Below are 13538 nucleotides of genomic sequence, written 5' to 3' on the forward strand. Positions count from 1 at the left end.
AACGGTATTTTTTACCATGACACTCTGCAGTACAGTTTTCTAATAATTAACACATTTCACAGTGTAAAGTCTGGCTTCCCTATCAAATCACCACTGAAGGTCAAGAATCCACGTGTCTGTCCTTTACAGTACTTTGCATATGGTACGAGAGCAATAATATATTTTAAATAAATGGTTAGATAAATAATATAAATAGGTATTACCTGAATCTATTCCAGTAATAGTTAAGAAACCCTGCCGTAATTTTGTCATGACTACTCATCCAACCGACAGAAGTTCAGTCTTATTGCAGTCTCCCAAAAGAAACATTATGCAGGAAAAAATGTATTTGACTTTTAGGAAGAGGGCTTTTACTGTAAATAAATGTGGCATCTCCCCTCTTTAGTCATCCCCTTCCACTGTCAGTCATGCCAGCTTGCTAGTAAGCACCTCTTCTGCCGCCAGTTCAACCCCACTTCTTTTTTAAATTTTTCAGAAAGCTTCAATATATAAATTCTTAATCTGTCAAGAGTGCTGCCAAAGACAGTTTTATCAGCATCACATACTTGTTGAGCACATATACATCTTTGTAAATGTATGTAAAAGAAAATTGAGTAGGAAACTTATGAGACTTTTATAAATGTGAAATTTTATGCAATTTTGTATTTGATTTTTGTATAGGCAGAAATACTCAGTGTCCTCAGTCACAGAAACATCATCCAGTTTTACGGAGTAATTCTTGAACCTCCCAACTATGGTATCGTCACAGGTAAGAACTCTATTTGACTTTTTTCTTTCCCCAATTACCTAGCTTTAGATTCTTTAATATGCTAAAATGCTTAATATTAGGTTCTGTCATGAATTGTGTGCTACTGTCAGATGTCACTTTTGTTGCTATAAAGCATTAATAAAACTGATTATATCAATATAATTAAGAATGGTGTTTCCACTTCTACCCATGTTTAATTGTGCTAATTATATCTGCGTAAATGCTATTTAAATGCACTCGCAGCTGCACTACCAATATTTAAAGGTGCCATTTAACTAAAATTTCATTTAATTAGTTGAAATGAGCGATGTTTTTTGTAACTCTGTGACCTTTTACAAATTAAGATTTCTTGAGCTATTCATGTTATAATTCTTTGCAAGGCATTTTAATCCCATTAGAGCATTCTTTCTTCAAGGCCTCTGACATGAGAATATTTTTCAGATTTGGTCATCTGCGTTGATAATGACCTTGATCTAAATGATCACATAATTTGGAGCAGCAGTTTATAACTGATGGAAATACCCTTTCCAAAAAGGAGCACACAGAAAATGTTGCCGTATAAAAACACAGAAAGGCACATATTTTTAACACTTTATACTCATATTTGTATAATCCAATGAGCAACTTCAGGTCTATGGTAAGTATAGTGCTCCATTTTACAATACGTAACTTTGACCAGGTTCTTTATCACGGCAGTTCTTTGATCAAAACAAAGCAAACAAGAAAACCTTAAAAGATTAGCCCTCTCTTCTACTGTAGGGTTAAGGACTTGGATTGTCTTTATATAAAATAACAAAACACCCTCAGTAAAAAGGGTTGGATTAGGTACTTCCTTATAAATTATCTCATCTAATAGTTAGAATAACCCTATGAAATAAAGTAATTTTATTTCACATAAGAAACTAAAACTCTAACGTAAGTACTTTCCCAAGGTTACCCAGCTAGTGGTAGAACCACAGTGGTATACATTTCTCAATTTGATTTTATACAGAATCTCCTCTTCTTGTATGCAAGAAGCCTATGAGCACACTGTAGATCCAACGGATGTGGAGGGTCGACTGTACTGCTCCATTTTATATAAGGGACTTGAATATCTGTGGATTTTGGTATCTGCAAGGGGTCCTGGTACCAACCCCCCACAGATGCTGAGGGATGACATACATACACGAACTGAGTCAAGTGTGGAAGATCAAATGGATAGGGGATGATAGCACTTGCCCTGCCTCTTGAAATGAACACAAATAAGTCTTAGTACGGGAAGGTTAAGGCAGAAAGAGACAGGCACACATACCTTGATCACCCCGCCTAGCTAGCTCCCTCTCTTTAGAACCTCATTGTCTTTCTCAGATGTTGGGGTTCTGAGGGGGGAATCTTGAATGGCTTGAATCTATTCCAACCTGAGTGTACTTGTTAATAGAAAGGTACAGCAGGCAGCTGTTGTCACTCATACTGAGGACTTGAAAGAATAATTTATCAGAGTGATGGAATGGAATGAACACCAGAATAGGAATTGAGAGATGAAATCTTGTCTTGATTCTGCCAAAGCTGCATAGGTGGGTCACTGATGATCTATGTCTCAGTTTTCTCATACGTGAATTAAGGGACTAGAATTGATGATTTCTGGGTGAGAGTGTGTATGTGTATGTGTGCACCTGTGCATGTGTGTTTGCTGAAACTTCCCATCACAGAGAAGATTTTCTAAAATCTGCTTATAAGACCTCGAACAGAGTCCAAGAGGCAGCTGCCATTTTATTTCCCTTGGAAGGGAAGTGAACATCTTTCTCCCAGATCTACAGAGAAATGGGGTGACTAGAGTCTCAATCTCCAAAGTCAAAAGAAAAGATACAATAGTGGACCATCTTTTCTTTGATCTTTGGAAACCTTAATTTTGTACTACCGTGCAAGCAATAACCATGAACTGGAGTAACTATCATAATTTCAGACAAAATAGGCTTAAGAAAAGAAATATGACTAGAGATAAATTGGGTCATTTCATAATGATAAAAGGATGAGCATATCAGGAAGATACAGCAATTGTAAATGTATATACAGCTAACAATAGATCCTCAAAGTACATGAAGCAAAAATTGACAGACTTTAAAGGATAAATAGTCAGTTCAACAATAATGGATTTCATTACCCCACTCTCAGTAACTGAGAGAACAACTAGATAGAAAATCAGCAAGGATATAGAAGACTTGACAAACGCTCTCAACCAACTCTACCTAACTCACATACATAGAATACACCACCCAACAAAGAATACATATTCTTTTCAAGGGCACATGGAACATTCTTTAGCATACATAAGTTAGGCCATGAAATAAATCTCAATATATCTAAAAGGACTGAAAAAGTTCTCCAACTACAATAGAATTAAGTTAGAAATTAATGCAAGAAAGAAACCTGGAAAATTCCCAAATATTTGGAAGTTAAACAAAATATTTCTAAATACCCAGTGAGTCAAGAAACTACAATGGATTTTTAAATAGTTTGGACAGAGAGAAAAGTAAAATGTAGCATATCAAAATTATAGGTGGCAGATAAAGTAATACTTAGGGGGGGATTTATAGCTTTAAACATCTATGTTAAAAAAAAAAAGGTCTGGGCTTCCCTGGTGGCACAGTGGTTGGGAGTCCGCCTGCCGATGCGGGGAATTGATCATTAAGCTCCAACCTTAACAAATTGCAAAAATAACAGAATAAACCCAAAGCAAGCCCAATGAAAGGAAATAATAAGGATTAGAGCAGAATGCAATAACATAGAAAACAGAAAAATAATAGAGAAAATCCATGAAACTAAAAGTTTGGTCTTTGCAAAGATCAGTAAAACTGACAAACCTTTAGCTGGACTGACCAACAAAAAAGAAAATACAAATTAGCAAAACCAGGAATGAGGGAGAGGATAGCACTACAGTCCCTACAGAAATTTAAAAGGATTATAAGGAAATGTTATGACCAACTTTATGCCAACAAATTAGACAATTTAGTTGCAATGAACAAGTCCCTGAAAAGATAAAAAATTTCAAAACTGACTCAAGAAGAAACAAAAAATCTGACCAGAACTATAAGTAAAGAAATTTAAATTTAAAATATCTTCATAATGAAACGCCAGACCCAGATGATTTCACTGGTGAATACTATCAAATGTTTATAGAAAAAATAACACCAGTCCTTCCCATACTCTTTCTGAAAATAGAAGAAGAAACACTTACCAGCTCATTCTATAAGGCCAGTATTATCCTAATATCAAAGCCAGATAAAAACATAATAAGAAAACTTCAGACCACTGTCCCTCCTGAACATAGATGCAAAAATCCTTGACTATGTATTAGCAAACTGAATACAGCCACCAATAAAAAGGACTATACACCACAACCGAGTGGAATTTATCCCAGAAATGTAAGGTTGATTTAACATCTGAAATCAATTAATATAAAGCATCATAATAGATAATAGAATAAAAGACAAAAACCATTTGGCATTCTACAACACCCATTTACGCTAAGAAATCTCAACAGGCTAAAAATAGAAGTCAATTTTCTCAGCCTGATAATTAGCATCTATTAAAACCCACAGCTAAGATCTTACTTAAAGGTGAAAAATTGAATGTTTTTCCCTTAAGGTTGGGAACAAGGAAATGAGGTTCTGCTCTTGTCACATCTAGTCACCATTGTACTGGAGGTTCTAGTCAGTTTAATCAGGCAAGAAAAAGAAAATAAAAGGCATCCAGGTTAGAAAGGGAGAGGTAAAACTGTCTTATGTGACATGATTCTCTAAGACTCAGGACACCCAGGAATCCACAAAAAACTACCAAAACTAATAAACAGGGTAAGCAAGGTCACAAGGATCCAAGATTAATATACAAAAATTAATTGTAGGGGGCTTCCCTGGTGGTGCAGTGGTTGGGAGTCCGCCTGCCGATGCAGGGGACACGGGTTCGTGCCCTGGTCCGGGAAGATCCCACATGCCGCGGAGCGGCTAGACCTGTGAGCCATGGCCTCTGAGCCTGCGCGTCCGGAGCTTGTGCTCCACAACGGGAGAAGCCGCAACAGTGAGAGGCCCGCGAACCGCAAAAAAAAAAATTAATTGTATTTCTATATACTGGGAATGAACAGTCTAAAGATGAAATTTAAAAACCATTCCATTCACAGTACTATCAAAAAGAATAGTACTTTGGTATAAATTTAATAGTATTGGGGTATAAATTTAACATAAGAAGTGTTAAGACTTGTGCAATGAAAAGTACAAAACATTGCTGAGAGAAAATAAAGATCTAAATAAATGGAAAGATTACATGTTCGTGGCTTGGAAGACTCAATATTGTTATGACGGCAGTTCTCCCAAATTGATCTACAAATTCAAAACAATTCCTGTCTAAATCTCAGCAGACATTTTTTGTAAGGAATTGACAAGGTGATCCTAAAATTCACATAGAAATATAAAAGACTAGAATAACCAAACCAGTTTTAAGAAAGATCTAAGTTTAAGGTCTTTGCCGCATTTCAAAACTTATTATATAAAGATGTTAAAAAAAAAAACTTATTACAGATCTGTAGTAATTAGCATGGTGCAGTATTGACACAAGGACAGGCATATAGAGCAATGGAGCAAAATTAAGAATTTAGGGGAAAAAACCTTGCATTGATGGTCAATTGATTTTCAACAAAAGTGTCAAGACTATTAAATGGGTAAAGGATAGTCTTTTCAACAAACTGTGCTGGGAAAATTAGAAATCCACATGCAAAAAAAAAAAAAAAATCTTAGACCCTCACCTCAAACCATACACAAAAGTAAACTGAAAATGGATCATAGAAATTATCAAATTGTACACTTACAGTATGTGAATTTTAAGATAGAGAATTTATATATCAAAGCCATTTTTAAAGGAATGTTCTCACTTTCTTGGCCTTTTGTGCTTCAAATTTGAGGGCTCTTCTAAATCCTGATGCAACAAATACTGATTTGTTTGCATTGTCACATAAACCCTCTGACTTATGTGTTTCATCTTATCTCATAAGAATAACAAATTTTTGAAGAAATACCTATATTCATGCCTACCTTTGTTTCAAATACATTCTTGCAACATCCTTGTGTTTCTGAATTCCATCTGAATGTCTTTGGATTTCATTGTCAGCTCAAGTTTTATTATTCGTTCTGTTAGTGGTCTTGTCTTTGACAGATTTCTTACCAGGATGATATTCACTTTTAGAAACTTTTAGAAACAGCATGGAACAGTTTTTATAAACTTTTAATGCCTTTTGTTAAATTATTTAACACATTTTCCCAATGAAACTATGAAATCTTATTTCTGAAATGTGCCTTGGTTTTAATTATATGCTTATGTTTCCTTTGAAAATAGAATATGCTTCTCTGGGGTCACTGTATGATTACATTAACAGTAACAGAAGTGAAGAGATGGACATGGATCACATTATGACCTGGGCCACTGATGTAGCCAAAGGTAATGCTTCATGTATTCTTACAGAATTGATGGAGAGCATCCTGACATGGTGACTTTAGTCGGAGGATTTCTTATTCTGTATCTTAAGATGTTCTTTTTTCAGACCAAAAGTAGCAAGAATTCTGCAGCTTACTGTGCACATAATATTTTAGATCATTGCCTTTCTACTCCTGCATTCCTTTTCTCTCCTTCCTTTCTTTTTTACCAAAAACCAAGTTCCAACAAAATCAGTGGCTCCAAGGCAGCATTTTTGCCCTATTTTGTGACATTGTAATTGGCCAGCTTGTTTGATACATTAAATGGAAAGATTATAATTCTGTTGTGCTGCAGGTCTCTACTTAGATGCAGTATCCAGAAAACATGACTTACTGTAGGATTAGTTCTACTCATTTCGGATACATAATAATATGCTAAAAATAGTAACCACTTGGAAAAAATTTTTTTATTTATCCTGCCATGCAAAAGCAATTCAGATTTTATTTTATATTTAATGTAAACTTGGAAATCACCCTTGGAAATGAAATATTTTTAATACACAATATGCCTAAACAAGGTGCCTAGTTCTTTTTCCCTCATAAATTCCTGCATAGACAAATGCTTTCTAAAGCAATTTAAATTCCATTTATTTTTATCTTTTTATTTTCCATTTTCCTAACTGAATGTTTCTGAGTTTTATTTATAACTGTCAAAGTTGCTTTGGAAACAACTTAATCTAATGAATGCTGATGGTTACGTTTGTATTCTAGCAACCCCCAGAAGGCAAGTCTTTCCAAATTTTACTGGAGCAATTAACTCCTTTGCATTTTGCTGCTCCAGTCTCTACCAACATCTCTTTACAAAGCAAATAAAGGAATATTTAGCATCCAATAAGGAAAGCAGTTCATACTTTGCTTTCACTGGGAAGTTACACAGGGACTTCCAAAAGCAATAGCCTTTCCTTTGGGGAATTATCTTGTCTGCTTTAAGTTTCATCAACACCTGCCAAATTCTTCAAATGGAGAAAGTGAAAATTATTTAAAAAAAAAAGTTTCATGCTAAATGCTGCTGCTTAAATGATACTTCACTACCTTATAAGAATAATAAGCTCTGTGTTTAGGATGGTATACCTAAGGCTTTGGCTGTGTTAATTAACTTAATTGTGTATTCATGCATCAGACGTCTCAAATCAGCCTTAAAATTTCACATTCTTCAAGACATTTTCATGTAGCATCATAGCCACTTCTCTGCATATCAGTAGGCCACCTGTTTGTAAGCAGGGTAATGTGCTATTATTGGAAACTGCCTGAAGCATTGTGGAAATACACTTACAGAAATGTAAATACATATACAAGCAGTCCTTGACTTAAAACACTTCACCTTACAGACATTTGCATTTAGGGTGCTCAGCCAATTACACCCATCTTATTACTTAATGGCACTTATGATGGATAGACAGCAAACAAATCAACCGACACCAGTCACTCAGCTTCCAGCTGTACACCCTCCACTTAAGCTTCTCTGGCCCCCAGCCTGTAAACCTCATCCCTCCTGGTCCCTTCCCCTGCAACAGTCCCTGTCTGTAGGGCAAGTCCTTTGGCTCCAGATCAGCTCAGTCATTCCTGTGGTTTCTCAAGAGCCCTGGCACTCTGTATCAGAAGTACAAGGAAGAAAAGGAACAGGACTAAATAGCACACTGGAACTAGAGGTAAAAATAGGGATGGAGAAAATGGGAGTGTCCAGAGCCACACGGTAATAAAATCACTTTTTGGTGGCTGATGAATTAATCTGAAAGGCAAGTTCTGATGTGTTTGGACTCAGGTGAGAAGCGTGAGGCAGAGAAGAGACTTGTTTATGTGTAGTCACAAGTAATACTTAATACTTGAAATGGCCTACGAAAGGAAGAAGAAATCAGTGCTTTCAGAATGACTTCTACCCTCTCTGATAAAGCTATGTGTAGAACTTGGAGATGAAATAGGAAGGCTTGATTTTTGTTGATTCCATTTTGAATTCAGCTGTGCCCTTCAGTTTGACCATGACTGAAGCCACTGAAGCAACAAGATGTTGAGAAATCAAAGGATGAATAATTCATTTCAAATAAGAGTGGATTCGTGCATTTTGAAATAGGCATTGCTTAACATCACTGCAAAGAGAAAACCTCCTAAAAGGCAAAAAAAAAAAGATTCTCTTCTTTCTGGGTGGGAAGAGGGATAGAGGGCAGACCAGCCAGTATAGCTGAAATTGCTACAGGTCAGTCAACAATGGGTAAAAGGAACAATTAAAGCAAATAAACCAGGATCCAATCTCCAAATGGTCATCATTGATTCCAAATCTCCCCAGTGACTCCTGTGAAATCTTTTTTTAGGAAACTCTGAATCTTAAAATTGATGAAAATATTTTTCAGCATTCCTATTGTTTTGCAATAAACATAAGGCAGACAGAATTGTAGATAGCTCTATAAAAACACATTAAATAGAATTTTATATGATTTTGATTACAATTTTTTATATACACTAAATATTCTATAAATGTATATTATATGTTATACACAAATAATTTACAACACTTTTTCTCGTAATAGCTGCCATGAGGAAGAAAAGTGCCTGTATTTAAAGCTTCTGTGCTTGAGCGTTTTTTGAAATTCTTTATTGTCAGCAAATGTAGAAATGATCTAGGTCTACCTCTGATAGTTAATTCGTTTCTACCTGAAAAATTATTCAGGAATTTGATTCTTAAAGACAAAGAGAAATAACTATGAAATTCTGTCATAAAAATTAGTAAAAGTTACCTGAGTTGTAGCTTTTGAATTTTCACAGCTTAGAATATGTAGAACTTAATATTAGAAGAAATTTTTCTTTTATTCCAGTTATATCTTATTTAAGATCATTTGAATTACTAATACTTTTGTTGACTCTTCAGTAATATCTTTATATGGCAAGAGTTTAAATTTTTTGAAATTTTTCTTTGTTCTTTCATGATTCTTCACTATATAATAATCAGAATGTAGAAAATAATAGATTATTTTTAAAATTAGCCTTTATAAAACTGAAATTTTCTATATACTGAAAAAAAAGAACCAAGGCCTAGTTATTAAATTATTTTTCAATAGATAGTTCATTAGGGCTTCCCTGGTGGCGCAGTGGTTGAGAGTCCGCCTGCCGATGCAGGGAACACCGGTCCGGGAGGATCCCACATGCCGCGGAGCGGCTGGGCCCGTGAGCCATGGCCGCTGAGCCTGCGCTTCCGGAGCCTGTGCTCCACAATGGGAGAGGCCACAGCAGTGAGAGGCCCGCGTACCACAAAAAAAAAAAAAAAAGATAGTTCATTAACCAAAGGAACCTGTTTGATTGGGGTAAGGGGCTATTCCATTGTTTAGAAAAGACAACTTGAGAAATAGAGGAAATGTTTCAGTAGAAAATGCTCTTCTTCTTTATTCTAAGGGGATAGACTGTATAAACACTGGGAAAGAGTCATTTTTTAATTCAAAATAATGAAACTCTATATACATCCAATTTACTGAAGTAACCCGATTTTCAATATGTTGTAGAGAATTTTGGAGTACATTTAAATATATATTATGTCGAAGATTTATCCTTGTAAGAAGAATAAAATATTTTGTAACTACTGTATATTTTTCTATCTGAGGATCCCCAAATCCTTTACCAACCACAACTAATGAATCCAATCAGTTCTCCCCACCCCTACCCCACCTCCACTCCCAGGGTCTTACTGGAATGAGTACTGAGAAACCAAGCTTCACTGGGTAACTGCAGACATGCAAATGTAAACTGAAATTTTTGGTCAGAACTTTGGCTGATTTAGAAGGCAGTTGGTAGTATAGAATACCTTAGTCATTGGAGCATTTCTTCCAGTAGTATCTGTGCTATTTTCTTGCAGACTCCAGAAAATTAAGGTGTCCTTATTGGGTATTATAAGAAGCTAGCTTTATCCACAATCAAATTCCAACTTCTAAGAGGTTAAAGCACATAAATTTTTCTTAGCATATAAATTGTCTTAATATGGGCATATCCTGTCCCTATTTTATCCATCATGGAAGAACAGAGCACACGAATTTAGTTTTTGCTATTAAATCCTTTGCAAAAATATGGAAAGTAATACTGATGTTTAAAATAGAAAGGTAATACTGATGCAATGTTGAAAAATTATATTAATAGGCCTTTCTTCCTTTTTGTACAAAAAGGAATGCACTATTTACACATGGAGGCTCCTGTCAAGGTGATTCACAGAGATCTCAAGTCAAGAAATGGTAACGTAGTCATATGTTTTTATTTTACCTATTTAATTATAAAATACATGCACCGTTGTATAGAAATAGGCATCATGCTTTCCATCTCTTTTGTAACCTGCTGTTTTGACTCACTGCTGATACTGTGAAAATCTTTCCTCTATGAATAAATGTTAAAATCCTCCACATTATTTCAAGAGGCTACATAGTATTCCACTGTATAAGTAGCACAGAATATGGACATTTGGGTTGTTTACATTATTTTTTCTATGATAAGAAATGTTGAAGTTAATACTTCTCAGTAGAAATTTTCAACACATCCCTAATTATTTCTCTAGAATCATCTTCTAAAACAGGCATTGCTGGTCAAAGCACATAGTTGTGTATTTCTAGTTTTTCTATTTTTAGATGGCTCTCTGTACTAGCAGTTTGGAGTTTTGTTCTTGTTACTCCTGAGTTATTTGGTGTAAATTTTTTATGTCACTCACATTACCCGAAGGAGTGCCCAAAAATGATCAGCACAGGTTTGGAAAGTAAGAGCTTTCTTTTTCTTCTTCTCTACTTCCTAAAGTTTAATTATGATCCTGTATTTTATAATTCGGAGAGTGAGCACTTTTAAATGGCAGGATTAGATGTTACCTTCAAGTAGGAGTGGTAATAGAATGCTTTGTCCATTACATCACTTGAAAATTAATGGAAAAAGGCAGTGGGATTATTTAGCTAGCCAGCACTCAGAGTTTGCTACTTAAAAACAAAAAATCTTGCTATCAATTCATTCACATGCTTTAATTTTTTACTTGCTTTCTAAGTGATTCTTCTAAGTATGGAGGAGGAGGAAAACAATTTATTTTTAGAAAATCTTTAAATCACTGCAGTTAAAATGGGTAACTGCTAATAGTGTGATCCTTAGAATGGGTAGTCATGGCCAGCCGAGGAAGAGAACTCAGGAATCCAACCAGCTGCCCAGGACCTTGATGCTTGCGGGGGTGGAGAAGGGGAAGCTGTCAGCAGCTGCCACTCCTCAGCAGTCCAGGTTGGACCAGCACCCTGACCCTGACAGTTCACTCTGGCTGATTGTTCTTGCCCTTTTCTAGGTTTCATCACTTATCCTTTGGCTTTTCTTAGACATAAGCTTCCTGGAGCTAAATACTTTTAATATATATTGGCTAGCAGGAGGTCATTAGGAAATAATACAGAATCTAGTAGGAAGTATCAGAGTTTTATGACTTTGTACATTTTCAGTTCTTGCTCAGAGTTTCAATCTAAATAAGTTGTTTAACATCTCTCCTTTTAATCTAGTTTACCAGTATATCCTATATATCCCATGAGAGGAGAATGGTTAAATTATCCAAGATGTCATTATGAAGACTAACAATGGAGAATGTTCCCATTTTTAGAAATTACAGTTTGCGGCCTTCCCCGGTGGCACAGTGGTTAAGAATCTGCCTGCCAGTGCAGGGGACACGGGTATGAGCCCTGGTCTGGGAAGATCCCACATGCCACGGAGCAACTAAGCCCATGTGCGGCAACTGCTGAGCCTGCGCTCTAGAGCCCATGCTCTGCAACAAGAGAAGCCACCGCAATGAGAAGCCCACGCACCGCAAAGAGGAGTAGTCGCTGCTCGCCACAACTAGAGAAAGCCTGTGCACAGCAACGAAGACCCAACACAGCCAAAAATAAATAAATATAATAACTAAATAAATAAATCTATATAACTTAGAAAATGAAAGTCCTACTATTCTGTCTCCACCCCCACCCCAAAACTGTTAAAAGCTTGATCTGTATTGTTTCAGTGTGTATGTGTTTTCACAACAAGTAACTACACAAACTGTAAATTTATTTCTGGCTGCGTTGGGTCTTCGTTGCTGTGCGTGGGCTTTCTCTAGTTGCAGTGAGCAGGGGCTACTCATCGTTGCGGTGCACAGGCTTCCCATTGCAGTGACTCACAAGATACGTATGTGAATATGTTCAACAAGCAGATAGATATATAGTTTTGAGGCTGAGATCTATTTGAGAGTGTTAAGATGTAGTTAGGGCTTTTATGGGAGTGGGCGAATAAGAGCATAAGAAGGGAGAAGGCCAAGGGCAGAATCCTGAAGAAATGTTTCTAGCCTTTCCTTTGTAAGCCACACAGTGCCTTGAACATGGTAGTTTAGCAATACTTATTAGCTGTTACAAATGACCTTGATAAGTGGAGAAAATAACCTTTGCATGATCCAATACACAGAAATAGCCTAAGGGTAAATTTGATACTATATATAATAAGCTATACATTTTTTCAAATAAAAATATAAATATGGTTAATACTATATTCAGTTATTTAAAAAATACTTCTACTTTTTTATCATAAGATTAATAAGTGTTCATTTAAAAAGTCTAACATTATAAATCTGTGTACTAAAATGTACTGTGTCCAAGTTGATCTTTTCATCTTCTGCCTACCCCCCAAAAAAATTATTCCTTCATTCCCTTCTCAGTGAGTGACAATACCAGTTGCCTAATCCAGTAATCAAATAAAAAGGAATTTCAGTTCGATTGCAGAACTCCTGTTCTAACCATCATGCTGTATGGCCTCTATTTTATTTCCTCTTTGAGTTCTCCTCCTCCTCTCCCATAGCCAGTAATCCGAGCCCAGTTGATTCTGCTTCCTGTTTCTTGACTCGGTCCACTTCTCTCCTGTCCTTTGCCACAGCCTTAGTGCAGGCATCCTCATCTCTCTTGGACTACAACACTGGTGCACACAGTGATCTGCTTACCTGTGTTCTGTTCCCCTCTGCACATTTGACCGTTTCATTCCTCCACTTAAAATCATTCGTTGCCTTTCCATTTCTCACAAAGGCTCTTCTGGACCTGGGCTGTGCCTTTTCCTCTGCTCCTGACCTTTTGCACAAGCTCACTCTTCTGCTTAGAAAACTGCTTTCCTCCCCCAGGTCTCCTCTTTCTGGTTAGCATCGCATCATTTCTTCCAGGAAACTTCAGCCTCCTTACACTTTGACTTCTTAGACTGCTCTTTGGTCCTGTGGCAATCTCCATGCCTCTCATCATGGAACTTATCCCACTCTATTATAGATGTTTAACTGTCTTTACCATTAGACTGTAATCTCT

The 13538-nt window shown here is 36.3% G+C and overlaps 1 protein-coding gene across 6 annotated transcripts in view; it reads left to right on the forward strand.

Annotated features, from left to right (window-relative positions):
- The window catches only part of MAP3K20 (mitogen-activated protein kinase kinase kinase 20), a 168919-nt gene that overhangs the window by 79392 nt on the left and 75989 nt on the right, over positions 1-13538 (forward strand). For all 6 annotated transcript variants that reach the window (XM_024732834.1, XM_024732832.1, XM_024732833.1 and 3 more), the window contains exons 3-5: positions 661-748; positions 6110-6211; positions 10389-10454. In XM_024732834.1, the coding sequence (XP_024588602.1) occupies positions 661-748; positions 6110-6211; positions 10389-10454 (256 nt within the window). The remainder of the gene's footprint in view (positions 1-660; positions 749-6109; positions 6212-10388; positions 10455-13538) is intronic.

Source organism: Neophocaena asiaeorientalis, unplaced genomic scaffold, assembly GCF_003031525.2.
Source record: "Neophocaena asiaeorientalis asiaeorientalis breed wild unplaced genomic scaffold, Neophocaena_asiaeorientalis_V1.1 scaffold96, whole genome shotgun sequence".
In the NCBI taxonomy this organism is placed as follows: Eukaryota; Metazoa; Chordata; class Mammalia; order Artiodactyla; family Phocoenidae; genus Neophocaena; species Neophocaena asiaeorientalis.